At 44.9% G+C, this 26,854-nt stretch overlaps 1 protein-coding gene across 1 annotated transcript; it reads right to left on the reverse strand.

The window, feature by feature from the left end:
- Positions 1-175: 175 nt before the first annotated feature.
- LOC137913880 (helicase ARIP4-like) lies at positions 176-26,854 on the reverse strand. The gene is made up of 25 exons (XM_068757501.1): positions 26,749-26,854; positions 24,332-24,688; positions 23,384-23,523; positions 21,411-21,507; positions 14,757-15,006; positions 13,433-13,566; positions 13,052-13,204; positions 11,025-11,245; positions 10,594-10,776; positions 10,105-10,223; positions 9,766-9,962; positions 9,467-9,670; positions 9,198-9,336; positions 8,932-9,109; positions 7,456-7,674; positions 6,972-7,090; positions 6,388-6,512; positions 5,730-5,829; positions 5,421-5,626; positions 5,091-5,266; positions 4,727-4,923; positions 4,299-4,501; positions 4,120-4,209; positions 3,885-3,977; positions 176-3,716 (listed from the first exon to the last, which is right to left on the reverse strand). The coding sequence occupies exons 1-25, from the start codon at positions 26,852-26,854 to the stop codon at positions 2,623-2,625; spliced, it is 5,100 nt and encodes a 1,699-aa protein (XP_068613602.1). The 3' UTR covers positions 176-2,622.

The following is a 26,854-nucleotide window of genomic DNA, read 5'->3' on the forward strand; positions in this document are numbered from 1 at the left end:
AAATATCTTGATTTGTGATGAAGAGGAAATGAAATTCTGTTCATGTGACTGTCAAACTTGGAGGTATAGTTGTTCAAGTTCAGATGTGCTTGGTTTCCTGTGTGTGTGTATGTGTGCGCGCGTGTGTGCATGAGAAGGAGATTCTACTGATTACTGACAAAGAAAAGGAAATATATTATTCAGAACATTTCTTTTTATTTACAAACTTCAAAAAACAAAACGCAAAGGGATCTTAATGCAAACCAAGGTCGTACACGTTTTCCACCGATAAACTACACAACAGGCTTCGGCGGCAGTTTTAATCGCCTCCTAAAACGGAATTCACAGAGTTGGCTCGGCTCGTCCGGCCGAATCGCTCCGATAAATAAATCTGTAACTTCGAGTACGAAGCTTTGAAAGATTAAGAAGAGCAGTCAGCCAGCGCAGCAAACGCTGAGCCTACAAGCAGACAGTTCAACATTGAGGAGACTCGCCACCAGACTGAAGCTACAGAGGAACATTTCTGATACGGAAATGACCAATCAAGGACAGGAAAGAGGACTATGCGATTTCCTATTCGTTTTCCTTTTTAGCTAATGTTGAGTAGGACTGTCTCAGTTTGAGCCTTTAATCGGCAATCAGCTTCATTTACACACACACACACACACACACACACGTGCACACACGGCTCATATCAGACAGCTGATTTGTTTCCCTGCCACGAACAGGCAGGAGCTCATATAGAGACTTGAATACAATATCTTTTAATCCCTGATATCGTTTTTTGGGTTTCTCATAACAAAGAGCTGATCAGAGTTATTATGAGAGGGATGCGATATATCGGATCCTTCCCAAAGACGTCATCCTGGATAGGAATACGCCCTGGGAAGTTCACATGCGTTGGGTCGGACTGCGAGATCATCGCTCAGAAAATCTGTGGCAATGACAATATTTATCTCACACAAACACGACAAAGAAGCACAACAAAAGGAAAAAAAAACAAAACATTTGTAAATAAATAAAAATGAAGAAATATAAACCATCATGAATAAATTATTTTGGTAAATGCAAACATTGTAAAAAGAGAACACAGGGCTCATTTGGAACAGCAGAACGACGGTCCGCTCTACAGACAAATACAGACTTGTGTCTCTTTTACAGTGTAGAGATTCACCTGCGAGGCCGTACAGAGGGAAGCATCTGTGCTTCTACTGTGGCTTTGAGAGCACGATGCGGCTCAGCACTGTTGACTAAATGACTAAATTATTTTTTGGTCTCTTTAGACTCAGTCGCTTTTTTTTTTGGCAAGGCTACACAATCTCTCCTGAAGACAAAAAAAAAAAAAGGTGTCACGATGTTAAAAGATGAGAGAGAAACGGAGCAAAGTAAAGGTGGAATCTCTGTCGTCGATGTCGGGACAAGTCCCCGAACCGAGGAAAGCAAAACGTGTTGATTTATTTTAAACGATTCCTTTTGTAATGCCTTTTAACACGAGACAGACACGGACGCGGCAATGATGCAAGTGCAATCAAAACTCAGGGTTGCAAGCTTAATTCCTCTGGGGATGTACACATACAGTATAAATCTATATATATATATGCATAACTAGGCTCGAGTGAATGCTCTGCATGATTTTTTGCTAGGCTACAGTAAGACTGTGGGTGAGTTCCAGAGAGCAGCAGCGGCCGTCTCTCTTTACGGCTCTGCTCTCACGGTTAACATTCAGAAAAATGGAGGACGAAAGGCATTTTCTATGGGATGTTTCTCCGCTACAAGGAGGACACCTCTCTTTTTCACCTGGCTGCGTTTTTTTTTAGGCAATAACTTTCTTTATAATGTAAAAGGTTACATAGAAAATACACAGACTTTCCCACATCTGGTGCCTAAATCCAAGAAGTCTTTTCAAAACAAGCCCTGGTTTAAAGGCATTTGATTAATTATACATTCTTCAATAGCTTAAGGTTTCAGTAATTGTCTTTGACTTCTTCCTCAAAAACTCATGACTACATTTTTCCCCTCAACAAAAAACGTACAATACCTCCTGATCGGGAGTGAATTCATAATCTGAATTAAAATGCTCGCTTTAAATTCAGATTTTTTTTTTAACCCTTTATTTTCAGTAGCAACGCTCTGCAAGTGACGATACCATTTTAGTTCGCTGATATTTAACAAACATGACCTTCAAGAGCAACTTCACCTTTACGGCCACCTTTTTAATTCGGTGAAAGGAAACGAAGGAGCTTTGACATTTAGCATCGCTGAAGCATGGTTATCTCTAAAGTCAACCGTACAACCAGTGGCCGTTTGTGGACTCTGCAAGTCCAAGTCCAGTGATCAGTATTTCAACACCACTAATGGAAATGTGGAAGCCCAAAGTCCAATCATTTTCATTTTCTTCTTAGGTCTGGAACATTTCTCTTCCTCCGTTACCTTCTTGACACTTAGCGTTAAGACTTTGTGTCGAGTAGGAGTTGTCTCCTCTCAGGCAATTTCTTCAAGGCAGTGGAGACAAAGATGAAACAGCTGTCAACTCTTCATCGGCTCCCTTTTCCCTTTCGGCCTCGGGGCCTCTGGCGCCTGCATCCTTGCTATTTCGATGACTGTTAAATGGAATCAAACTCGCTCAAGCCCGTTATTCCTGCGTCACTCTCCCCTCACCTCAATAACATCGCTGTCGTCATCAGAGCTGCTAGTGCTATCTATATTCCCGCCATTCACCAGCAGCGGGCGCCGATGTCCCTCAGAGCGCTCCAAGGGGGAGGAGGAGGAAGGAGAGGACGAGGATGAGCTGGTGCCAGGGGTGGGTGTGCACTGCGAGAGGAAGCTGGCTCCTCCTGGACCGGGAGTCGCAGCCGGACCTGGCAGCCCAGCCGGCAGCATGGATCCTGTGTAAAGGCTGGCCAGAGACCGAGTGTAAGAGAGAGGGTAGCCTGGCGGGAGCATTCCAGCCACGCTGGGACTCAGCAGGAACGGCGGCAACGCTCCTGGGACCGAACTGGAAGCCTCGACTGAAGCCGAAGCCGAAGACGACAACGTGGACGACGGCACGGCCGTGGCAGTGGTTGCGGTCGAGGAGGAAGAGGTGGGGACGCTGCTCGCGCCGCCAAATCCAAACAGATCCGGACGCATGTAACCGGGGTCCCCCAGCTGGGTTTGGGGGGAATGGGAGTAAGGCGAGGCAGCTCCCATGAAGAGGGGGTGCCCGAGTGACCCACCCATAACAGCGGCGTTGAGGCCCAGAGGGAGGCCGTAGCCTCCGGTGAAGGGGAACGCTTGTGAAGCCATCGGGGCTGAGGAGTGTTCGCCTGCAGCGTGCCGCTTCCTGGGCCGCTCTTCTTCCTGGGACGGGGCGGAGGGTTTGCGTTTTGACCCAGTTCTCAGGCCTTGGGCCGTGGTGGCGTCCATGTTGGGATGGATTACATTAGTCACAGAGGCATCATGGTGGCTTACACTCCCGCTGGATAAGCTCCTCCCACTGCTGCGGTTTGTCTGAAGCGATTTGCTGGAAGGCAGGACGCTCGCGTCGCTCTCCTCTGCATCACCCGGTTCGCCCGCTGAGCTTCCGGCGGCGATCGATACGGGACCACTTGCGTAACGCTGCAACTCGCTGATGATCTCTGGGCTGTCAGGCGAGAGAGGACGTGGCGCAGTCTTAGAGGGCGCCTGCTGCTTCCTGCTGGGTGACTGGCAACAGCTTCTTCCATTGGTCGACACTTCCTCTCGTGGGCCATGAGAGTCTGAGACGTGGAAATAAAGAGTTTAGCTCGAGGAAGAAATTAAAGCATTTAGATCAAATAGATTTGCTTCAGTAAAATCTTGAAATCAGTTTTCTTCATGTCTCAGAATCTGAGTTCTTTTTTTTTTTTATCTCAGAGCTCCAGTATGCTAATAGTAAATAGGATCACCTTTGACTGCCACTTCAGTGCTCTCCTCTGTTTTTGCCTTGTTTGCTGCTCTGATGGCGAAGATTCGACCATCGGACATCCTGATGTAGGTCCCTAAAAGAGACAGAAATGATCACAGCTCACAGGACACTGCTGTGTGTGTGTGTGGGGAAGAGGTCAAAACTCGCAGATATTCAGATCAATATCTTTAAGTTCGACAGAACACAAAGCACAAGACTAAAAGCAGCATCTGTACCTTTGACACCCCGGATGACGTGGATGCTCTCTCCTGCAGCGATCCTGGCCTGGACATCGGTTGAGCTGTTGGTGCCTGGAATCACAATGTCTGGGGGGGGGGGGGGTTCATAAAACATCCCTGATTCATATAATGAGAAGATGATTCAAGAGGAAAACAGACGTGTACAGTTCGCTGACCCGCAGTGGTGACGATCTTCTGAATGAACACGCCGGCTTTTTGCAGGCAGTTGACGGGGAACCCCCCCAGGCTGGATATGGCGCAGTCTTTGCTCGCGGCAGACCCTGTAGACGTCTGTCGGGGCATCATCGGAACGGGGGTTGACTGAACTGGCCGGACGGTTGTAACGGAAGATCCGTCTTCAGTGCGGGGAGGTGGACGCCTGAGCAGACAGTTTTATGCATTTCAGTTGTTGCATCGTTGAAACCAATGTAAAAAAACAAATCCAGAAAGTGAAAGTTTAATCTCCAAATATTTCGTCATTTGTGCCCATTTACTCAAGAGTCTGTTGAAAGGCAAAATGAACATGAGCAGTTTTGTTTTTTTCTTCTTCCCATTGGCTTTCTGACGTTTCTGTCGGCAGGCGTTTGTGCTGCGATTCACTGACCAGTTCCTCTGACTGAAGGCAGGGATGTCGGTGAGGCTCTGGTCGCTGGCGGGGTAGTAGTGAGCATAGGAAGGCCGGGAGTACGGCACAGAGGCCCTCTTCTCCTCTTCGTAAGCCTTCTTCGCTGCTTTCTTCTCAGTGCTGCTCAGCTTCAGCTCCCTGTGGTCCATCAGCAGAGACTCATGGGGGAATGGTTGCTGCAAGGGAGAAAGAGTGAAACAAAGAAGACGTGAGTGAGCTGCAATTCATCTCTTTTAAAAAAGCAGGGGGGGTCAATCTGAAAGAGAATATTACTAATCCAAATAACTTCTGAGTTCATTTTTTAAATGTGTGAATCAACCGAGCTTTCATTCGGTTTAGCCACCTTTGTAATCAGATGAGGGTAGAAGTGCAGGGCCTTGCAGAGCACGCTCTCCATGCCGTCCTGGGGCCGCAGCTCGACCCTGGAAGAGTCCGGCTCCTCTTCCACAAAGTGAAGAAGAGACTCCACTTCCCTCCTCGTGAAGGACAGCACAGGGTTCAATTCATCCACCACTCGATCTGGTTGGAGAAGAGTGCAAAGGGGAAGGGTTCAAGAACAGGAACGCGTGGAGAACGGAGCAGCTATTCATGGATATAGAATATTTAATGCACTCAAACATCTGCACCTTAACTCCACCCTCATCAAAGGACTCGGTGCATTTGCCCGACTCACTTGACATGCTCTGCTTTGAGATCTGCCGGTCGTAGATCTTCTTCTCCAGCGTGAAGTCGCACACCAGCCGGTAGATATGACACGGCTTCCTCTGACCATAGCGGTAGATCCGGCACACGGCCTGAGCATCATGGCAGGGGTTCCAGGAGGCGTCGAAAACCACCACCCGATTGGCCCCAATGAGGTTTATCCCCAAACAGCCAGCCCTGGGGCACACAGAGGTTACCGATCAGGTTAATGCTGAAGCTCCGACTTTAATATTTCACAGACCTTTTCATTCACCATCGCTGTTATCTTGTTGAGCGTTACCTGGTTGACAGCAGGAACACCCATGTTGACGTGTTGGACGGGTCATTGAACTGGTTTATCAGCTTCTCCCTCTCAGAGGTCGTTGTGCTCCCATCAAGTCCTTCATGACATCACAGAGACCAGAGTTTAAACAGGCCTTACATTCCCTTTGGGACATTCAATTTATAGCATTTTAGCGAGTATTCTTTAACCAGAATTCTCATTCGATTTGTGCCATTGATTCTACACCTTGTTCACTGATGTGTCTACATAAACGATAATCATGGTAAACCAATTTAACTTTGTGAATATGATTAAGATAAAATATTCAAACTGTATGAAATGAGATAACTGTAGTCAATCTACTTTTTTTAAAAAAGGGACTGAAATACAGACAAAAATGTGTCAACTCCTCTTTGGCTACTATCAAGTAACACCAGTAGGTGGCAGCACTCACTGCAAGTCAATGGAGTTCCATCACCCTGACCAAACCAATGCAAATCAGAAATACTCCCAGGTAAACACAGATTGATAAGCTGCTGATGACAGCGTTAGTGTGTTTGTCACCCGTCCCTTTGCTCAGACGTTTAACCAGAGGCCTTAAAGAAACCTTTCTACACGTTTAATTGCAATCTCCTCTCCTGAAACAAAGACTGTACTTCAGTTAATGTCGACTTACGATAGTAGTTGAGGTTGCGGACCCATTTCTGGTTGGATCTGTCTGTTCTGGATGTGTTCGGTGATGGAGGAACTGGTCTCTTATTCAGAAAGTCCTCAATCACCGTCAGTGTGGACAAACTCTGACTGCAGGAGGCAGATAAAGGATACATTTCTGGGTTGTTGGCAAAAGATATACCAGTCAAATAATTCAAAGTTAACCAGATGAGAAAAAAACAAAAAAAGAGGAAAGGCTAAATTTGATCTTTTCACACTTCAAGATATGAGCCTTTCATTCCTAATCTGCATTCCTTTTGTCCATATTTGTGCAATGTTTTCTTACCACGGGGAATGCCTATATGCACAACAAAAAGTTAAATAGCAATTAAAAGTCTCTTCACGTGTGGAAATGTGTTTAATGGTCTCACAGACCACATCCTCTCAACCTGCGTTACAAATGTTATCATAGTCCAGGCTGCATCGCAGTTACTGTTACAATGGAACTGTGCTACACAGTACGAAACAGATGCATTTCATTCTTTTTGGACATAAATTGCGTATAAACGAGCCTTCAGCAGGTTTTGTGTCTTGTTTTTTTTTTTTTACCTGAAGACGAGGAGTTTGTCTCCCTTCCTAACGCTCTCCTCTATCAGGTGGAAAAGCAGCACCATTTTTGCAGAGTTCTCAAGGATGCCGGGCTTGTAGTCACTCATGATGTCTTTTGCCTGGTTATCAGAAGGAAGAAGCCCCGTGGAAAACATAGTCTTTTGTAAGACTTATAATATTAAGTAGCTATTGATTTATGTATGCTTAATTTAACATCGTGCACCGTGGGATTTAACTTAGAGTATTAAATTGTATAGTAAATGTATCTCATCTGAAGGGCAGACACCATGTAATCCTGGGTATGAATGGAGGTCCCAACATATTCTAAGATCTTTCACTGAAACACTAAACAAAGATTCCGCTCATGGCCTAACTTTTCGTTTTTTAAAGATGGGTCATGTTCTTTAAGGACTCACATAACTCATCTCATCAAAAACAGAACTATTAATTATTACATCTCATCCTTCCCATTTTTTTTACCTACCCATTCGTAACTGGTGACCTGATTGGCTTTCTCCTGCATGTGGTGGAGACTCAGTCCACAAACGAGGTGAGGATTTCTCAGGGGTTTGGACTTCTGATTGGGTACGGTAGGACATTGGGCGGGACCTGTGGCACTGATGTCATCAATTTCCATGTCCTGGTCATTCGCCAAGTTTTCCTTCTGTAAGGCCTCGTACAGCACATCAGGATGGTTCCATATCTGAAGGATAACAGAAAGACAGCAGAGTGAAACACTTCGTCAGTCACGGGAATTACAACGTGCGATGAAAAGCAGGAATTTATTTATGATAGAAACACAACAGACTAGAAAAGCACGCAAACCTCCGCCAAGCAGCCCATTCCCCTCCTAATTGGATTTACACCGTCCACATGGTGATCTGGATCATCACCAAAAGGTTCTAGATTGTTCTTGTTATCTTTACACACCAACCATGAAAAGTAAAAGTGAATCAGAGTTGAGGTGTGCTTTTAACCGATTTTTGAATCCATAAATGGAGTTTTCAATGTTAAAGTGTAATATTTTTTTCTGACCTCATTCTGGATCAGATCCAGAAGACATTTTGCACGATAGCGCATATCCCTTTATGACTGATTTCTGGTGAGTGAATTGAATGAAATAAATAAATACCCAACCTAACCTAACGTGTATTTTACAAGGTGTGATTTCTTTTAAAAAAGCCTCCATTTTAAGTAAATGGGGAAATCCAGATTTTTTTTGGATCCAGATGGGTATCCAGATCGCTCTCAAAATGTAATTGGACCCAAGTTAGATCAAGACCCATCTTCAGATTTCTTTTCATCAAGATCCATCCATCAGATTTTCTGTAATCCTGCTAACAGACAGATACCTTGATGCCTCCTTGGCGGAGGCAACAAATCCGTCGACCTGCTCCGATGCTGAATTGACTCAGCTATGAGACGACGCATGTTAGAAATTTGTCTCCGATAATAAACGCACAGTAGCCTTAAACGCATCAAGTGTACACCCCCCCCACAATTTATCAAAGAATCACGACAATATCTGCAATACGGATCTAATCCGGATGAAATTCGGCCCCCACCCTACACGAAATTCCAGAAACATCAACCGAGAAATTAAGGAACACATTTGAGGCTCAATTGACTGCAATGTTACGGGAAATTTCAAAGTGATCCAGAATCCAGGTTTTCTGCTGGATCATAACCAAAATTGAAGCATCTGTTCCTGGTAACATTCCTAACATTTAATCCAGACCCATCTGTAACTTTGTATGTTATCTTGCTAATAGTCAGGAAGACAAACACCAGCGAAAACAACCTCCTTGATGGAGGTAATAATATCTGGATCTCTGAGATTACCTACTATAAAACCCTGAATATTTATATGAACTTTGAATAAGGCCTGAGTTTGAAACTGCTTCCATAAACCTGAAGCAGAAGTCCAGGTAGCATTCCGCCCACTCATCCCGCTGCTCACCTTGCAGCAGACGCAGACAGCCTTCAGTGGGTTGAGGCTGAGCCAGCCGCTGCTCCCTGCCTCTCTGAAGCGGGTCATGAACTCAGAGTAAAGAGCCCTCTGCAGGGGCGACAGACGAACAAGGATGACATGCTCCTGCTTTGAGGCCAGCTGGTCCTTCAGGACATCATGACCTCGTCTGGGGGGGTGGAATGGGGGAGAATTACTATCAGTGTTAAGCGTGACCATCAGAACCTTTGGCAGGCTCACGAAGGCGGTCGTCTCACCTCTGTACAAAGCCTTCCAGGAGGCTGTGCAGGACGTGGCTCCTGTACCTCATCAGCCGGACATCGTGAGGCGTGCTGTCCACACACTGTCCATTCAGAATGGGACGCTCAAACATGTTACCGAACTCCTGCCGCGTCCCTGAAAGAGGAGCAGGACGGAAAAAACCGCAGTTAGAAGAAGGACAGGGAAAGCATCCTGATCTTAAAGATGCTGGTGATTGTGGGGGGAAAAAAACGCTCCGAAATAAGAAGCAAATGTTGCACCTCACCAAGGAAATCAGGTCGGACAAAGTCAACCATGCACCAGTACTCGATCAGGTTGTTCTGGAGTGGATAGCCAGTCAGGACCACGCGGCGTCTGGTTTGGATATTCTTCAGAGCCAGTGAAGTGCTGGCATGGCAGTTCTTGATACGATGGCCTTCATCACAGATCACCACGTCCGGACCAGGCTTGGCCAAGGCCTTCTCGATACCTGGAGGAGAACAGGAAAAAAACACACCTGTGAAATCCTGCCTTACAAAATATCATACGTGTGCTTTTTTATTGAGTCCTCTTCATCAGTCCCACCTTTGAGCAGTTCCTGCTGCCTGTCCTCTTCAACTAGGTCGATGACAAAAGGTCCCTTCGTCTTCTTGCTCTTCTTCTTTCTCCCAGACACAAAGCTCTTCTTCAGCGATAAGAGCCGATACATCTCATAGCCCATGAGCAGCACACCTCCATCCCGTGCCCAGTCCTCCACCACCTTAACCCTGGATGCCGTGTTCCTGGATAAAATCAAAAAAGGGTCATTAATGTTGCAGCTTGGAAGCAAATGTCTAAAATTGAAGAATAACCTTCGTGATAGAATGAGATATAAAACTTTGGCGCAGACTCATGGTGAAGAATGTGCTTGTCGCCATCACTTACTTGTGTTCATCGTTGAGGATGTGAACCTTAAAGGCACGAGGCATTACCGGACCTCGGTCGCTATCAGGGGACGGGACCCACATGTTGAACTCTGACAGCCAGTTCTGCAAGGTGTTGACCTGAGACAAAATCAATCACTAAAAAAAACAAATCAATCTTCTTCCCTTATTGTCTTTTAAGATTATTCTGTTGCTGCAGAACCGCTAAAGATGTCATACTGTGAACTCGGATCACCCCCATCGAAGTAAATATTAATTTTTATTTTGTTTCATTTCCATTTCTGACAAATTAGAGGTTACAAACTAAAACAAATACCAAAATACAAAACCACTCGTTTAGCACCACAAATTCATGTCTTCTAGGCAAGATTGAAATCATCCTGTGCCCAAACTTTATTCTTTAATACATTGACATTTATTTATTAAATAAATTAAATAAATGTAATTACGTTTCAGTCCTATACGCGTATAAAAATGAAAAAAAGCTTACCGGTACGATAGCGAGCACAGTGTGAGTCCGGGTGTGTCTGAACAGGACGTCTATGAAGGAGATGACCTGGAGCGTTTTGCCCAGGCCCATGCTGTGGGCGAGGATACAGCCAAATCCCGAGCTGCTGCCAAAACGTTCCAGTGACTCGACCAGATTGTCATACAGGAAGCGGATTCCACCGATCTGAAAGCGAAGAGATGGAGGTAAAGTGATGAGACACAGAAGAAAGTGGTGATGGAAGATGGGAGACAAATGAGACCCATGGAGCCATGAGGACGAGGAAATAGGATGACGTGGTTCAAAAAGAAGAGAGGCAAAAGAGAAGATAGTCAAAGGTTTGTTAAAGCACGCAATAAAACTACATTTTCACATATTGGATCTAAAAATGGATGAAATGATGAACAGTCCACCTGATTACTTCTTGATAATACCTGATGAGGTTTGACTGCACGTGCTAGCTGAGGCAACAGGAAGATATCCTCGTCTGCCGCTGGATGGTTCAGGTTGACCAGGACCCTGTTCTGGGTGTCGGGCTGGTTAAGAGCATCGATGGTGTGTGCGCCGCTCGGTTTATTCTCCTCTTCCTCCTCAGTGGACCTGCTGCTGATGTGGACGATGGCGTCGTCCTCGCCTGAGCTCAGATCGATCACATCTGTGCGTCGGGGATGGAGAGAGAAGAATGAATCTGCAGGCCTTCTATCAAAACTCTGAAAACACATTTTGATCTCAGGCGGACATCTGCCCGGAAAATGTTTTCCCTGGAGTACCATGAGAAGCTTGTCCTGCCTCAATACGACATATCGTTTGTCTCAGTCAGACCGACTGAACATGAGACGTTACGCGGACTCGTCCCAGGAACATCCGATGACAGATTATGAAAAAAATACACTTAATTCCAGGTGCGGCAAACAAAGCGTTGGATTGCGACTTCTCTGAAATGCATTTGTCTCGAATGATGTGGCGAATTAAAGCTGATTCATGAGGACAGGTTGTGTGATGAGACATCAAACATGGACGTGGCCGAGTGTGCAGATGTGTCCAGAAAAAATGGACATAAGCATCATAGGCTGAAAGTTACACAAGCTGAGAGTTTCTGAGGGCGAGGTCTGTATGTGTCAGTATGTCAGTGTGTGTGTGTGTGTGTGTGTGCGCGCGTGCGTGTGTCAGATAGAGAGAGAACTTATGCAACTGCAGTGAATAGCTGGTTACACAAGTAAGATTAGAGCGGAGGGGGAGACTGGTTATGCAACCTCATTTAGAAATGTCACCGTCGGTGTGTGTCTGTTGTGTGTGTTCTGGCTCATAACCAGGATTAGCTGGCTTTATAGCTTAACAGACCGGCTCTTATCTGCCCTACAGACACTTAAATAAATCCTCTGTCTGTTCCGCCCCCCCCCCTCCCCCCCTCCCCTCTCCCCTTCACATTTGTCTCCCTCCACTCCCAAATCTACATCTACATCCTCATTAATTTATTAACCGCATAACTCTCTTTGTTGGTTGTGTAACTGTGCTTGTGGTGCAGGTGTTCTCCAGTCTTCTCTTTCAGTGCAGAACGTGTGTGTTACATTCTGACTGTGTGGCTACCGTCGATTCTTTCAGTTGTGTGTGTGTGTGTGCAGCAGAGAATTAGGAGCGCAGAACACGATGTACCCCACAGAGACTTTGAATATTCTGACGCACAGGCGGCTGATGTACTAAAACCACACACACACACACACAAGGTCCTTTTTAACCCATGTTAAGGGAGACTTTCAGTAATTGTTTTTAGAAACAGACAGTTTTGTGAGCTGTGAACTACTGGTACAACATTTCTATATTGGAATTTTTGAGAAGCAGAACGCTAGAATTCTCTTCACTGAAGCAAATGTATTCCTATCATGATGACGAAAGAAATTATGGCAAACAAGAAATCTTTGTTTGAAAAAACAGAGCTTTAATTTCCCAAACAGAAGTCTGAAAGAAACCTTGTCAAGTGTCAACGCTCACCGTGTGCTATTTAGGCATTTCCAGAATGAGCATCTGGTTTATGCAAGGCTTGGCTTGGCTACAACTGGATGACAGGTACTGAATTAACTTCACAGTTCTGTATCGGCTTTCATAACCATGACCCAACCTACTAGCCCACTTGCAGAATCAAAGGTCAAAGGAGAAATCTGGGTTTAAGACCATTGATGTGTGTGTGAGAGCTGAAATTCAAGCAGCTCAGTTTTGTCATTATTAATAGCTAGAAATACAATTAGAACGGTTGTACTTAAATAAAATGTAGATTATTCCTTACAACCCCCCCCACCCATTCAACTTAAAGGTTAAAATAATTGAACAACAATATTTGATTTGATTTTTTAAAAAACTTTTTTTTGCATTTATTAACGAAAGTACGGAGAAAGGCACGGACATGTTTTTAATATATCCAGTAAAATATTTTTTTAAAGCTTGCGGTAATCCCTTGATGTCTCACCTTGTTTGCATGTCTGCTCTGTCGCGGTGGCAGTGCTGGTCTTGCCGTCGTCTTCGCTCGCGCTGTCCAAGTCCAGGCAAATGACTTCCTGTCTGACCGGCTTCACTTCCTTCCGAGATGCTGCGGAGGCTGACGCATGCTTAGCCCCATCGCCTGAAGGAAGGGGCAGGCAAGGTAAATCATGACAAATACGACAGAATATTTGGAGGGAAAGAGCGACAGGAAGAGCAGAAAGAGGGGGAACATGAGAACGGCTAGTTCTCATGTTAGATGAAGACTTCTTGGCCTGGCTATTCGGCCACAGTGAAAGAAATACAAAGACAAGCGTCTGAAGGAGTTTCTGATGGACAGCTGAAACTAATCGAGGCATCTTTTGGTTACCAGTTATGCATTCAGGCAGCAGTGGTCGAGGGAAATCCTGTTTTGTTTGCTGCTCAAGGCGTTGCCTCCTCTCCAACTCATCCTTCTGGGCTGCTTTGGTAACTGCCTCCAACTGATGCTCCCTCAGCAACTTCCTACGCAGGCAAAGTCAAAAACAACATTACATGACACAAGGAGTTATTGTTTGAGTGAATATTAGCTTGTAAGAAACAACAAATCTACAAAAACGTTAAAGGTCCCATATTTTTTCCTTTTTCCACAAGTTAACGCAGTTCTCAGACACTTGTAAGAAATATCCGTGACATTCTTTGGCCAAAATAGCAAACGGCTCCGTCAGAAAAGCCTCTGAAAACAAAAATGAAATGCAATGAATGTGCGTGCATGTACACCCACATCTTGTGCACGTTTCCGTACTGTGCCGTCACATTAAGTTAGATTTCTTCCAGAAGCGTTTCTGTACTTCATTGCAGAACTACACAAACTACCAAGGATTGACTGGACGGCTTATTTAGCCATTTTGGGACTGATAATGACCCAAACCCACCAAATTAGTAGCGTAGAAACAAGGGAAAAGTGAGTTTTTCATAATATGGGACCTTTAATGTTTGCCGTTTGTGTCAAAGCGTGTTTGCTCAGACATCAGCCATGAGTTCTGTGAGACTCTGGGTTCTGAGATTGGACTGATCATCCATGTAATCAATTTGTTTCCCCCAAGCCTTATACACGGCTGCACATTTGCATTGTAATGTTGATTTGGCCAAGTCTGCTGAAGATCTGCGTTACATTAAACCGCTGCTCATTTAATATAGCTTGGGAGCATCAGTGCAGTCTGGGGCATCTGTTGTCTGATTCGGGGCATCTGTTGTCTGATTCAGCCCTCTAGGTTTTTATTTCTGCTCGACGGCAGAAAGATTTAAAGGAATTCGGCTCCCTTCAGACTTACCAGCTCAAGGAGCTGCATAAAAAAATAGTTTCCCATTTGTTTCTAAATTTCATTAATAGTCTAAATGAAGAGTAAATGTTAAATTACTTAACTTACTTTGCCAAAACATTCATCAACCTCTCGGCAAATAGGCGCATTGTTTGATGGCAAACAAAGTCTCGACCTGCAGCTTTCTTTTTCATGATCAAAGAGTTGCAGATGATTCATTACTTCGGCGGTAACTTGTGATTTGATGTCATTTCACCATCTTAAATACAGGCTTCTTTAATAAAATAGGCTGTAGGTTTATCTCGGGCGCTAATAATAAAATTCCCGCAGAACCCCCCCCCCCCACAGCAGGAGTCATTTTGAAGTCTTAATGCTGAAGTGAGGATTGACTACCTGATGTTGCGCCTCATGTGTGCAGGTTTGGAACCCCGTTTCTTGGTTCCCGTCAGGGTGGAAGGAGGGGAGGGGCTTTGGCTGGTTGGCCTGGAGCGATGCCTGTGCGCTGGCAGGGGGGGAGGAAGCTGTGTCGGCATCTCCCCCAAAGGTGAGGTAGATGGGGGAGGTGTGCATTGCCATGCATCCGAGTCACCTCCCTGAGCTTCATCCTGGGAACTGAAGGGGGCACTGTGGGACTCGTCTGTGAGGAAGAGGAGGATGTAAAGGTCATTAGTGCCGCCAAGGTGGTTATGTATTTGGTGGCGTTTGCTTGTCTGTTTGTTAACAGGATTATGGAAAACTGATGGATGGAACTTTATGAAATAAAATGTGAAAATGGGTCGTGGTCTAACTTAGATCCCATTAAATTTTGAGAGCAATCCGTATACCTGTCTGGATTTTCTCATTTACTTATAATGGAGGCTTTCAAAAAAAAAATCTTGCAAAATATGCCTTCAATTCACTCACCAAAAATCAGTCATAAAGGGGTCCGATATGAACCATCACGCTAAATGGATCTGATTCCAGAATGAAGTCAGGAAAAAATAGTCAATTTTCACTTTGAAAACTCCATTTACAGATTCCAAAATCAGTTAAGAATAAACATAAACTCCAATTCACTTTTACTTTTCATAGCTTATAACCTTTTGATGACGATCCAGATAACCATGTGGATTGTGTAAATCCAATTATGAGGGGAATGAGCTGCTTGGCGGAGGGAGAAACATTGGAGCATGCTGCATCTTCCCTGGAACTTTACACCCAGGATATGATTCACAAACAACAACCTTCCACGAAAGGCAGGCAATGCTTTAATGCAGCTGGACGTTCTGCGCTATGCGGCTTCCTTTTTATTCAGCCGTCATTATTCAGGTAAATATAGGTGTGTAAATGGCAAGCAGCAAGTCTGCTGCCAGCTAAAGCCTGAGATCTATTCAAATTCAATTTAGTAGATGACTAAAAAGAAGATTAACGTGCTTTCTTCAATTATAAACAAACACGAGCGTACCGTTTACCACCTTAAACTCCACCTTTATCAATCAAATAAACTAATCAATCAAACCAGTCATTTTCTAAACTCCTCTTCAATTCCATAGTTCTGTTTCTCCTCCTCCTCCTCCTCCTCCTCCCTCTCACAGTTGGCCTGGCGAAGACACACTGAACCAGATCTGAGGCTTATGTAAGACCTGGATCATAAATATGGACGTCTTATGAAACACGACTGGACCAAAACACTGACACACACACACACACACACACACACACATTTACACACAACCGCACCACCTCACACGCCAAGCCTTCGCAGGCACACAAACAAAAGTGTCGACCACAAACGAGGCTGGAGCTGACTGCGCTGAGCCGACTTGATAGTGACGCCCGCCGGTCTCAGTGCTTTGGGGTGAGCTGTAAGGTTTCCGTGTCTCAAAGCTCATTTACCCCATCGTCTGGTTTCACCCTCCACCCACGCTAGTTTTAAAGAACAGTCATATAACGATTCCTGAAATGCACAAAGTCCAACACAGAAAGCAGGAAGAGCCCACATGAGGACGTAAACAGGAGGGGACAGAGAGATTAAAGCAAAGTCATCATCATCAGAGAGAGAGAGAGAGAGAGAGAACGTGGTCAAAGCTACACCCACATTTATAAATAAATAAATGGTGGTGACACACACAAATACTGTCCCCTCCAACACAATTCCTTGCAAATGTAAGTTTCTTGAGGACTTAAACAATGATTGAAAATTGTTGCGGAGAATGAGAAAATGAGTCTTGGACACATTTTTATTCCTTGTTATTTTCACTAACTTTACTAATATTCTTCAAATACCACATGTCTCTGCACTGTAACTGTTCATAGTAGAACATGCACTAAAGTTTATTCTTTTTTATCTTTCTTAATTACTAATATTTCCATCTCATAGAACCCAAATCCAGTTATGGACACGTTGGGGTAATGAGAAATTTACCCTTAAATGTAAAGAAAAAACAACAAAATTTATATTTATTATGGTAAATTTAAATCATGAGCAAATAGTACATTAAGAGATGTCTATAATGGTATCCTTATTATCTTGATAGCATTAAGTTTTATAATCAAAATGCTTCATGCCACCTTGTTAGTCTGGTTTCGCGAGAAGCACCCACTTGGGTTAGAGTGAGTTTCCATTATTTCTAATGGGAAATAGTTCCGGAAATTGAAAAAATCGTTTTCCCAACAATATTACTGAACAAATCGTGCTCGACAACTGAGGCTCCACTGAATAAGAAACAGGGATACGTCACACCTTGTGACGGGCATGAAAGATTTACAGTCTGTGAATGATCGATCAATAATATGAACGGTGTTGGCAGCGGTGCTAAAATGAAGCTTTCCTTCGGCCCTGTAAAGGCTCGAGTTGGCTCTGATCTGCATCTACGTGCTAAAAACTTCTCTTAATTTATTTTAAGCATCAAGTGTCTTTGCAAACTGAGACGTGATGGAAAAACAGCAAACAAATGTAAAAAAAAAAAAAAAAAAAAAAGTCTGGTTTGCTGAGACACAGAATCCGTCCAACAGAGACCGTCAGGCCACCGAGGCTGTTCAGACAAGACGGATGCTTATGTAACCACTGCCTCTGGCTGTTACACAACCACCATGATCACAAGAACACAACGTCCTGTACACACACACACACACACACACACAGGTGTACCTTCAGCTGGAGCTGGCGGACCCAGACAAACACGGCCACATTTGAAGAGCATGTAGTCACAGAGATTCATAATGCATGCAGAGAGACACGCGTCCAGTGTTCCTGCCGTTCTGTCATTTCCTGCCAGACACCGTTCCAGTAACAAGCAACAAGTAAAATGTCAGTAACACAGTGAGACAGAACGTCAGGACAGCAACCAGATAAGCAGGACGAAACACAAAACGGCAGATCAACAGATCAACAAATCAATCGACAGCAAGACAGAAGGATTAATTGAGCGCCGGCCACTTGCGTCACCTTTCATCAATCGGGTCTGGAGTCTGATCAGGGTGATAAACTGCCAAAAATTACATGTTCAGCAAAAGATATTGAAAATAAAAGCTGCTCAGTGCTAAACAATATGAAAGACTTAAATGAATTACTTGGCTTGCGTGGAGGAAAACAAAAGCTGATGCAGCCCTGCAGGCTGATATCAAACACACAACGCCTATATAACAGACCGGCCTGAATGGGTTATTAAAGGAACCTTCATTAAAAGGTGAGTCACCTTCCCACTGCCTGTGTGTGTGTGTGAGTGTGTGTGTGTGTGTGTGAGTGGGAGACGGATCAATGTCACGAGGACTGAACACGGTCAGAGAAGGGCGATGGAGAGGCAATGAATCTGTGATGGAGACAGCTGTGAGGCGACACCACTGTTTGTAGGCCAGTGTGCCACTGCTGCTGCAGAGGAGGATGACGATGAGGGACGAAGAAGAGGACAGCGAAGCCGTGTGGTCGGCCTGGCGAAGCAGACACCCTGCCCGTGCTGTGGCGTTATAAAACCAGCCTGACACGTGCTCCGGCTGAGAGCTGGAGTCGGTCTGAACCGGACAGGCTGTTCCCAATCTCGACTCCCGAGAACTGACATCGCAGCGGAGACGGGCCTCAGCACCAAGCGTCTGCCCTGCTGCGCCGCGGCTGCGTTTTGTTCCCGCTGGGACGCTGGCACACATTATTCTTTTCACGATAAGAACCTTTTCTCTCGTTGACATGCACTAGAAGGAATTCATAAACCCCACACTGGACCTCAGTGTTCCTCTAAGCTTCATCACTGCTCAACTTGCCACATCTAAAGTCTCTTTTAATGAGAAGCCAAATACCTGGGTTCTAATAACAACTTATGCCACATCTAAAGACTTCATTTGCTTTGCTTAAGCTTCAAACTTGATCTGCCTTCCTATGGTCAAACTGGGACTACTGGACGTCATCTCTCGTCTTATCTCCAAGTTCTGGATTAGCTCTATAGATCACCATGGTGACGTACTGATACTGAACATTTGTTTTAAACGTTTGTTCTAAACATACCCAGGGAACCAAATATGTATTTAAGGAACAATATGCATTATTTACAGACAAAAAAAAAAATACAATTGAATGACCTTAATCCATCTGAGTATCTAATACAATTTGTGACCCTGTGCGTTTAACAGCCGTTTAATAGAACATGTACATTCAATTATTTCTTTAAAAATTAAGAAAATCAAAAACGTCACAGCAAGAAGATACACAAATAAAATCCTAATAATCTTAAGTACTCTAAGAAAATAAAGCATTTTACTTAAAGGGCTCCAGACAGGCTGCGGCGAGGCCCCGCCCCCCGTCTCCGTCTGCAACCCACTGGTCTGATAAACCATATGTTTTCCTCGCTCCACATGCTCACAGTTCCAGCATGGCCAAATCTTACACAGACCCACCAATCACACCCCAGCATTGGTTTAGGTAACCGTAGAAACAGCCAATAGGAGGGTGGGACCAAGATAACAAGGGGAGAGCCAGGCAGACAAACGCGCATGGGAGAGACCGGCTAAAACATGGATGGTGGCAGGAAAAAGAGACAAAAAGAGAACAGAGGGGGGAGCAGGAATAGATGCGACTGAAAGGAGAGAGAAGATGAAGAGATAGAGTGTGGAAAGACTGGCCGTGCATGTTTAAGTCGGTATGGATGCAGCGTTACACAACTATGTTAAGTAACTTCGGCAGCATCGGCAGCCACCACTTCCAGACGGTTCTCTGCTCACCATGTCCTCCTTTCACTCCCTTCATGTCTCCATGTCTCATTAATTCCTCTTAATGTTCATCATGGAATAAGATTAACTAATGCGCGACCTCCCCCCCCCCTTAGCAGGTCGAGGGTCGTGCTGGAGCCTATCCCAGCAGTCAACGGGCTAGAGGCGAGGTACACCCAGGACAAGCCGCCAGTTCCTCGCAGGGCTGAGTGATTCATCTCAAACCTTTTTGCAGAAAGTACCGGTAACCGCTACTTCCAATGCCCCACATCTCTGCCCCCCCCCCCCTCCGTGATCAAGGCTAAGCAGCCCTCCTCTTGTCAACGCCGTCACAAGGACAATGATGCCTTTCACCTACCTGTAAACGACCCCGCTTCATCCAGGAGCAGCATTGCTCTCGCACCAAGAGAAGAGCAGCTGGTCTCTGCTGTGCTCGTTTCTTTCCTTTCAAGTATTGTGCTCTGACTACCTGCCCAACTCTGAAACTGCTGCCTCCCTGAAAGGAAAAATGATTTTCAAAAAAGGCCAGAAGTTTATTTATTTACTTTTTTAAACCGTAACAACCTCAGCCTTGCTGCCTGCCTGCCTGCCTGCCTGCCAGACTGATTCTGGATACTCCCTCTCTAGTAAGAAGCGATGTGAGGCAGATGCATGCAGGAGGGCTGGTTGCTCAAACACTTACATAACCCTTCATACTGAAGCTGGTGCCCCACCCAAGGGGGACTCACACGGACGACCGGTCTTTGTTTCCATAAAAAAATAAAAAAAACTCCATGAAACTCACAGGGCAGCATTACGAAAGTGTCCACCCACGCATTCACGCTGCGTCACTCAGCTTTTCTTTGTCAGGGGGAAAAATATGATTGTGAAAGACGTGTGGCTCCAAACACCTGAATGTTTGTCCCTCAAATAGAGCAAAAAAACCCCAGAGCCCCTTGGTAGTTCCACTTTACTCTGTGGGAACCATTTAAAGCGGTTTCCACACGCCAGCGGCAACCCCCAGATGACATAGAAGTACAGCGAGTGTCTGAAGCTAAATGAAGGACAGAGGGGAGTAACATAGCTTCTGAATTCCGTGTCAAACTCCACGAAGCCCCAAAAAACCTCGCCAGTCTTTAAAGCCATTTGATCCAGTTGGAATGAAAGCAATGTGGGAAATCCTTTCACGTTCAAACAGGGAGAGGAAATCTGTGCCTGCACGAACCCGGTTTAAAGATGACAGCTGCAAAATGTATTACTTTAATATACAATAAAAAGAAAAAAAGAAAAATTGAGGCTCCTAGAAACAGGCATTTAAATTTTCAATCAGAAAATGATTCAATGCGTATCAATGAGCAGACACATTTTTCGAGAATTGGACTTGGGTGATGTATTTCGTCACATGTGTTATGAAACCTCTGAGCTCTGCTTTGCCTGAGTGACCCAGCCTCAGACACTGCATCACATAAAGGTCAGTGTGCATTTTACATGCATTCTTACGCTGATAAGATAATAGGTAAAAAGCTGCAAAGCAGCCGGTCAAACACTGAACCAGTCAGCCAACAAAACATGTTAGGCAACTCACCCATGGTTTTTTTTTGTCTCCTATTCTGGTGAGAGATCCATCCCCTTAAACTTCCACGTACCGAAACGTTCTTCAGCTGGTGTGAGCGCCTCCTTCATGCTGCCCCACACTTACAGAGGTACAGCTCTAAACGGAGCGTGTGGGAATTTGTGTGAGACTCTTAACATCTTGCTCCCGTTTTGTCTTGCAGGTTCCCCGACGCTCCAGTGAGAAAGGAAGGCCATTGGGACAATTACAAAACAATGAGTCACTTAAAAGCTGCTCCGGCCTGTTGCCCGTAGAAACCCCCCCTCAGTTTCTGTTGCATTTCCTGTCTTCCTCCTCCTCCTCACTTGTTCTCCCCTCCCCCAGCTGAGTGACACAGATTGTGATGTCAGAAAGCCACGCCCCCTCCAAAGAAGCTGGCTTTAGGTAACGGGGTAACGAGTACAACCACCAAAAGACATGCAGTTGAGAAAGTTTAAAGGAAAAGAGACTAAAAGAAGCGGGAAAGAAAGGGAAGATGACAGCGAAGCGACCGGTAATAGATTCAGTTTTACTGCTGCTCTTGGTCTTCCTGATTTGTGGTTGTTTTACTGGAATATTTAGATAATCAAAGATTGAAAATAAAACGGTACTCAAATTAAAGTTAAACTTTTGGAACATCTGAGTACGGTGATAAAATTGTGAGGTTCTAGGGCAGGGGTCGGCAATCTAAGGCACGCGTGGGCATCTATTTTGACACGTGTAGAATATTAAAAGGCAAAAAGATATTGTATCTTATTATATTTAACACCTCACAAGACATGGAGCACAATGAAAGTTCTTAAATATGAATTGTGGTGACCCCTCACAGGGGCTTATTCCCATCTCTACTAATAAATGTACAGCAGGCCGAAAGGCAAGTGGACCCCCCCATTTATCAAAACAATCTCAATAACGGCAATCCAAATCCAATCTGGATGAAATGCAGTGGTCGGATAGAGGACCCCCGCCCGACATGACCGTGTCAAATTCAATCCATTCCAACAGTGACCAAGCTTGGATGAACCGTAAATGTGTGACAGCATAAAATGATATTCACCGAAGGTCGCTGTCGTCACCGCTGAATCAGAAACAAGTCACTGACAGAACAACAAGGAGTAACAGAAGTGAATCTGATGAGGTCATAGCGGTAGCAGCAACAGCCGGCAGGTGTTGTTGCTGCTTGTGATTCTAGCCTATTATCTGCTTGATGTCGAGACACGCCTACTCCCATTCACACAACCAGCTGGTGCTTCTGTAATCGCTTCCTACACTTCACTCTCCTGCAGCACAGAATCAGGTCTCTCTCCCCAAAATCCGTTTCCTGGTCTCCAGTCTCGTCTCGGGTCGGGTCGGGTCTTTTTGCATCTTGTTGCCGTTTAAAGCACCAGAAGTGTGTACAATTTTGTGGGAGGAAATGTGTGTACTTGTTTTTCTTCAGGTTGAACACTCTGATTACAACACCTACACGCAGGCAGGGGAGCAACAGGCTAATTAACAGTCTATTACTGTGCTGCTCTCTGGAGTGTGTGCACACACCTTATGAAAGACGTGACTAAACCTCATGACAGCCCCATCTGAGCCACACACACACACACACACACACACACAGGACCCAGAACAGACATCCCAGCAGCGCTTTGTTGCTCAGGAAGATGATTGTATTTTGGGATTCTGGTTCCATCTCCCGGAGTCCACTTCTCAGTGTCATTTTTGTGATAAATGGCCTTGATTCCACTTGCATGCAAGCATGTGCCTAAGTGCGCTCGCTCAAACACACACACGCCGGCACATGCAGCACATCATTGCGCTGCTCACTCGGTCCAAAGATTCATTGCACACCGACTACGGTTTGACTTTCCTGCCAGCACCTGAGTGTATTTTCTTTCTGGCTATCATTTACATACCGTCGGTGGATGCAACCCTGAGATTAGACATACCGGTAGCTTTTATAATCACTGTAAACCATTTTTTGGTTGGTCACCTCGTACAATATTCTGTTACTGTCTAACTATGTTTTCACGTCATTTTTAATACTTTGGACGCAAATCAAGTTTTGTTCTTCAATTAATAAAGGACCTAAAACATGCAGGTCCCTTTGGGAAAAAAAGGAGATCTTGTTACAAGATTGTCATGCGTAATGTTTATGGTGTGAACATAGATTTGGCTCACATGCTCAAGATACAACTTTCAAAATGCAAGTTTCCTAAAACCACCTATTAATAGCAACAGAATGTGTTGTTCCTCACATGTATGTAGGTGTGATCACAGAGATCACCATGATAGTCCTAAACTCACAGGCAGGCAAGCCATTCCATCCATCCAGCAGGGACTTCCAGACTTCCCTCTCCACAGTCACCTCCTCCAGCTCTTCCAGGTAGATCCTGAGGCGTTCCCAGACCAGCCGAGAGACATAGGCTGCGTTTACACGGACACGCTTAATCGGATTAAAAACCTGATCGTAATAAAAATGCGTAATGTACACACTCAGATCGGATTAGTCTGACCCGATCAAGATTTTGTGCTGATCGAGAGGGGTGGCTTATGTCGATTGATGATCCGATCAAGGTGCATCAAAACACTTATTCCGATGTTTCGGTACAAGCCGTCCTTCCTGCGCATGTCTGTGACGTCAGCTACATGCGCTTCACGGAAGCTAGTTGAAGCAGAGCGAGCGAAAGACAGAATTGGTCACTATCTGAGACAAACATCGCAAATGGAAAAAATGGGTGAAATAACGTGGAGCGTGGAGCGATGTTTTGTTTACAACGGAAGTCGCTGCGGTTTCTTCTTCTACTATTTCCGGTATATTTAGTAAAATTGTCAAAATAATTCAAAATAATCGAAAGTGTTATGCATGAACACGCAAGTCCTAATCGGATCAATATTTTTAGGGTCCATGAACACAGTGCATCCGATCATAATTTTAATCCAAACTCTGATCGGATTAATGAAATTTTGTCCATGTAAACGCAGACAGTCTCTCCAGGGTGTCCTGAGTCTTCCCCGAGGCCTCCTCCCCGTGGGACATGTACGGAACACCTCCCCAGGGAGGTGTCCAGGGGGCATCCAAAATAGATGCCTCGGCCACCTCAGCTGACTCCTCTCGACGTGGAGGAGCAGAGGCTCTGCTCTGAGCTCCTCCCTGGTGATTGGGCTCCTCGTCCCTGTCTCTAAGGGAGAGCCCAGCCACCCTACGGAGGAAACTCATTTCGGCCGCTTGTACACGAGACCTTGTTCTTTCCGTCACTACCCAAAGCTCGTGGCCACAGAGCTTTGCCTTTCGGCTCAGCTCCCTCTTCACCATGACGGGTCTGTGCAGACGCTGCGCCGATCCGCCTGTCGGTCTCCCGCTCCAGCCCACCCTCACTCCTGAACAAGACCCCAAGGTACATGAAATCCTCCACTTGGGGCAGGATCTCCTCCCCGACCTGGAGGTTACTCTCCACCCTTCTCCGCCTGAGAACCATGGCCTCGGATTTAGAGGTGCTGATTCTCATCTCGGCCGCTTCACACTCAGATGAAAACCGCCCCAGTACACGCTGGAGGTCCAAGCGAGGTATTCCACCTTTCAGAATTTTATCTTTAGGAGACCTTTGAAAATAAAATAAAAAACAAAACAAATTGAACCTTTGAAAATAATCAGTTTCTGCAATCACATGAATATAAACATTGATAGTTTTGTCCAAATACATGCATCTCAGGTCACTCTTGCCAACTGAGATCAATCGCTTCTCCAGAGACATACAGCTTATACCTATGGACACTGCTAAAGGGCAGATAAACATCTTCAAGATAGCCTCTTTGAAAAAGCTCCAGTCCATTTATTGCCATTTGGCATTTTCTTCTCTGCCACCTTTTTTCTTCTACCACCATATACTACCGAACAATTCAGAGTTTTGAGGAGGAATTGCCATTAAAAAAGGGAATTAAAATAATAATATAGACGTACATATGTACATGAAATGACAATGAGTCAAATATAGTTAGAGGACAAATAAAAAAATGCTGGGAAGGAAAGACTGCAAAGATTGGACAGGGATAAAAGGATCAGAAGAGGAGGAAGAAAGGCATGAAGGAAGAAAAGAAAATGGAAGAGAGAGCAACAAAAGGTGGCTGCAAAACCTAAAGGAGAAACGTGTCACAACTCGGAGGGGGCCGATGTCCTGGTTGTTATGGCAACCATGGGATAAATGGAAGACGTGGTAGGGAAGGATGACGCAACAAAAGGAGAAATAGATGTGCAGATGAAGGAGGTTAAAGATGTAAATGCTCCTTCCATTCAGCTCTTGTCATGACGAGTGCAGCATCTTCCAGATCTGAACGAATAGTGAGCTGGGCTGAACTGCAAATTAATTTAGCAAAAACAAATTTTCTTTAAAATCAGATCCAGTGGCTCAAAAATACAAAACTTGACTACCTAATGGCAAGCAGTGGTTCAAAGTAGAATATCAACCAACCTGCATGTACAAAGCTAAAATGAAATGACAAGCTATTAAAACACAAAGCGGTCTAAAAGTGGAATGGAGAGGAAGTGATTATATTTTGAGGTAGATCTGGATCAATGTACTGATTCAGGACATTTGTCTCCCTCAGGAGAGGGATGGGCTTACAGTGACATCCAGTTACAATTCAATTTGAATATTAGAAACTGCAAATGAACGTATATTTTAATTTTGATCAGATTTTGATTCTGAAAGCATGAAAGGGATATTTGCAATATCCCTTTTGGTACTCTTAGGATTTAAACTTTGCCTGCCCAAAATTTAAACAAATAGCTGCCGTTATTTTTTTGCCAGAGCACAATGGTTTACTTCTCTGATCATGGAACCATCCAACCAACCACAAAGCTGAGAAACATCACAACATGATAAATACACTTTTGATTAAAAAACAAAACAAAAAGTCCACTGGGACTTTCCGAACTGTGAGGGAACCTCAACCTCACAGCCACCAGGCCACTTCTGTAGGTTTAAGGCTTCACCTCTGACCAGAGCGGCGGGTCAGAAAGACAGAACCTGCTTGGTGCATGATTAATGGCTCGTCATCATCATCACCAGTCTCAGTTTCTCTCTCTCTCTGACACACACACTTTCAGAGCCTACATAACAGCATTACAGGTTTTGGCACCCAACAGTGCCCTCATGAGGCCAACATGCACAGTGAGAAACTGAGAGCGAATGTGAGAGAGACGAGTTCGTCACAGGTCTCTGCTGCCTAGGACCAAATATAATGCTCAATCTGTTACAGGGTGATCCAACCTTGACTCATGGAGGTGAGTCACCCACAGCTCTCTCTGCCCTGGACCCTTCTCCAGTCTCCAGTGACAGAAAGCGTTGGTTCATCCATAGTATGTATGGCGACAACAAGCTTCTCTTCTTTTTCTCTCCTCTTTAGCCCGGAGAAAACGGCACCCACGATTTTGTTTTTACACACATAAAGGACTGAAACACACACAGGCCTATAGACATGCCTGGGAGCAGTTAGCGGTTAGGTGCCTTGCTCATGGGTTATGTTCATGTGCTTCATATAGCATGTGATCGAGCCGTTACTCTCACTCAGCGCTTCCCGTTTGTTAATATTAAACATAACAGGAACAAAGAGAAGACCAAACAAAAACTGATAAGGTTAGGGTTGACTCACTGCGTATCCCCTCATCTTCATCATCGTCGTTGTCGTCGGTGATGTAACACACATCTCCCCCCCACGTCCTCCTCTTCAGCAGTTTCTCCTCCTCATCAGATATCAT

Source organism: Brachionichthys hirsutus, unplaced genomic scaffold, assembly GCF_040956055.1.
Source record: "Brachionichthys hirsutus isolate HB-005 unplaced genomic scaffold, CSIRO-AGI_Bhir_v1 contig_304, whole genome shotgun sequence".
Lineage (NCBI taxonomy): Eukaryota > Metazoa > Chordata > Actinopteri > Lophiiformes > Brachionichthyidae > Brachionichthys > Brachionichthys hirsutus.